The sequence below is a fragment of the Frankliniella occidentalis genome, unplaced genomic scaffold (genome assembly GCF_000697945.3).
Source record: "Frankliniella occidentalis isolate FOCC.00 unplaced genomic scaffold, Focc_3.1 Scaffold11, whole genome shotgun sequence".
NCBI classification, from domain to species: Eukaryota; Metazoa; Arthropoda; class Insecta; order Thysanoptera; family Thripidae; genus Frankliniella; species Frankliniella occidentalis.
Window position 1 is genome coordinate 2,704,257 of NW_026267141.1, and position 2,751 is coordinate 2,707,007.

General features: G+C 58.5%; 1 protein-coding gene across 1 annotated transcript; it reads left to right on the top strand.

Moving 5' to 3' along the window:
- Window positions 1–24: 24 nt before the first annotated feature.
- LOC127752386 (uncharacterized) lies at window positions 25–2,074 on the top strand. The gene is made up of 7 exons (XM_052277698.1): window positions 25–120; window positions 641–769; window positions 906–1,007; window positions 1,096–1,317; window positions 1,411–1,479; window positions 1,625–1,711; window positions 1,961–2,074. Exons 1-7 carry the CDS (start codon window positions 46–48, stop codon window positions 2,072–2,074), a joined length of 798 nt encoding a protein of 265 aa, XP_052133658.1. The 5' UTR covers window positions 25–45.
- Window positions 2,075–2,751: the final 677 nt, after the last annotated feature.

Here is a 2,751-nt window from a genome sequence, read left to right on the forward strand (position 1 = left end):
GCCGTCAACTTCCGCCGCCTCTCGCCGCACGTGGCCGGGCTGTTCATGCCGCCCCTGCGCTTCCACGGCTGGTTCGTCGCGGCCGCCAGCACCATGGCCGGCCTGCTCGTCGCCAAGCACGTCAGTCGGATGTCGGATGGCGCCGTACAGAAACCACGACGAGCGCAATGCAGGGGTCCGAATATTCTGGGGTCCCAAAAAGGATCAGAACAGTCATTGGAGTCCAAGGAGACCCATGATATTTGTACCCGGTGGGGTAAAAATATACCCCCTCCCTTTGGTCCAGTTGGTTTCTGAACGGCCCCTACACTGTAATATGCTTGCAAACTATATTCTTTGCAACGTTGCAAAGTATTTGCGAGCTTTGTATTGCAAAGAATTCGTTCGTAATGCAAAGAAGTTCTTTGCAAGCTGTCAGAATCCTTATTGCAAAGAAACAGTTTGCAACAAAAGAACAAGTTCGTGTTGCAATGCTTGAAAATTCTTTGCAAGCTTCAAAGAAAATAGTTTGCGATACGAACCTATTCTTTGGAAACATTTTGCAGTGTATGTGGCCTTACAGAATTTTACGATCGCAGCCTTCCAGCTTATGACTGTGATTCTAACGCGTAGCAATCTGTGATTGCTGCCCTCAAAGCAGGCCCTCATCTGGCAGGCACAGAGGAAAGGGAACCTGGCCAACTTCATCGAGTTTCTGGCCTCGTTCATCACGCTGAGCTTCGACTCGCTAGTGTTCCTCCTGTGCAACTGTGCCCAGGACAAGCTCCACGTGAGTGCAGAAGACGACCCTGTTACGCATTCAACCGCCTAACTACACCAGGGCACCATGTCTTGACCCTCCAATGTTGTAGAAAGCGGCCGAGCGGACTTTGTCTCTCGTCATTTTTCGACCTCTCCCCCTACAGGAGGTCAACACACGCCTGGGGGACGTCGACAACGTCGTCCCGGAGCTGCGGCCGCTGGTCCTGGAGTCGGCCGCGCGCCAGTACGAGCTCACCGCGGACCAGGTGGGTGGGTGCGACGGGCGGCGGGCGCCCGGGAGGTGGGCCACCCAGCTGACGGGCGTGCGCGCCGGGACTGCCCGCCTGCCTGCAGGTGGGCGCGCTGGGTACCGCGGGCGCGATGGGCGTGCCGCTGGCGTGCAACTCGGTGAGGCACCGCGTCAAGCTCGTCACCGACTCGTTCGTCGTCTACCGCTCCGTGGAGAACTTCGGCACGCAGCACGCCGGCACGCTGGCCGCGCTCTGCATGAACCTCGCGAACGGCGCCAGTCGCATCGTGGCGCACTCCATGGCGGGCGACATGCTCTACCAGGAGGTCGGCGTCGTCGTCAGTGCGCTTGAGGGTGTGACGCTCTAAGGGGGCGCCGGGACCACCTCGACGTTGACAGTCGTGCTCTCTTGATTGCAGTCGAAGAGAACGCTGTCCGTGCTCGGAGCGGTGGACGCGAGCCGCTGGCCCGAGAGAGAGATTCTTCTGGTGTGTATCGGGCGGGGAGCAGGGAGAAGATAAAGAGTAAATGCCCCCCCCCGCCCCCCTTTCCCGCCTTTATTCAAACAACAGAAATTGAAACCACTTCCACTTGACGGCAACCTATGGTCGTTCGTTGTCACTCTGTACGCAGGTGGAGCGCATCCTCCGCAACAGCAAGCGCGGCATCAGCCTGTCGATGGGCGGCCTGGCGACCATGGACCACGGCTTCTTGCTCTCGGTGCGTGTGTGTGGGGGGAAGGGAGGGGGGGGGGTGGCTAGCCATCATCTAAAATCTGAGAAGAAAAGGGTATACGGTGCGTCCCAGGTAGAACACGTTTGTCAAAATGATGTCACAATGACCTTACTTTGGCTATGTAGCCAGATTGGGGTCATTTTGACGTCAAGTAAGGGTCATTGACTAGTTTTTGACGATTGTGTTCTACCTGGGTACGAGCTCTTCCTAAGAACGGCGTACTTGTCGCGGCAGGTGATCGGCTCCACCATCACGTACCTGGTGGTGCTGGTGCAGTACAAGGACCCGGCGCTGCAGTCGGCGCTCAACGCCACCGCGGCCAACGCCTCGGGGGCCCTGCCCCCCTGACGGAGACGTAGACCGACCTGCACGAGGAGGCGGTCGAGGACGTCGCTGGGGAGGTGCGCCGCCGCCTGCAGCCCGGCCCGGCAGCTTCCCTTTGCCACCCCACAATACACGTCATTTGCCACATGTGTAATAAACGCACTAGTAAAACAAAGGCGTGAGTTAACACCTTTCCAGGAGCGTTAAAGTCAGAAGGCGTTTTAGACGGCCGGGCTGGAGGCGCTTGACGTCCCCATGGAGCTACGGATGGCCGTTTCCAACCGGTCTGTCAACCATGATCCACGCCCAGTCCACCGCTCTACCGACTTACGTGCCACCTTAGCCCGCAATCGATTCCCTTCTGCAGCTTCGTCCTGGCCGCGCACTCGGCTTCCTTGGAGGAGGTGGCGTTAGAGCTCGATACAGGACTTCCCTATGACGCCCCCGCCATCTAGTTGCACCTGCATCCCAAACCTACATATGTTGCGCTGCCCAATGCTCCCCGGCCTGGAGGCCGCGGCGGCGTGCCCACGGCTCCAGAAGGTCGACCTCCTCATCGTGGAGCAGGGCGGCCGGCCGGCCGCACCGAGCGCTGTCAAGTTCCTTCGCCGTGCCACTAGCTGCAGTTTTTACCGGGTATCGACACAAACCCGTGCAGTATTGCGACTTACAACAGCATCTTGACATCGACAAAAATTTCA

Excerpts from the sequence above, each read along its gene's own strand:
- LOC127752386 (XM_052277698.1), top strand. The coding sequence starts at position 46 with ATGCCGCCCCTGCGCTTCCACGGCTGGTTCGTCGCGGCCGCCAGCACC. Across the intron at positions 1,008-1,095 it reads ACGAGCTCACCGCGGACCAG|GTGGGCGCGCTGGGTACCGC; the intron begins GTGGGTGGGTGC and ends GCCTGCCTGCAG. Across the intron at positions 1,318-1,410 it reads GCGACATGCTCTACCAGGAG|TCGAAGAGAACGCTGTCCGT; the intron begins GTCGGCGTCGTC and ends TCTTGATTGCAG.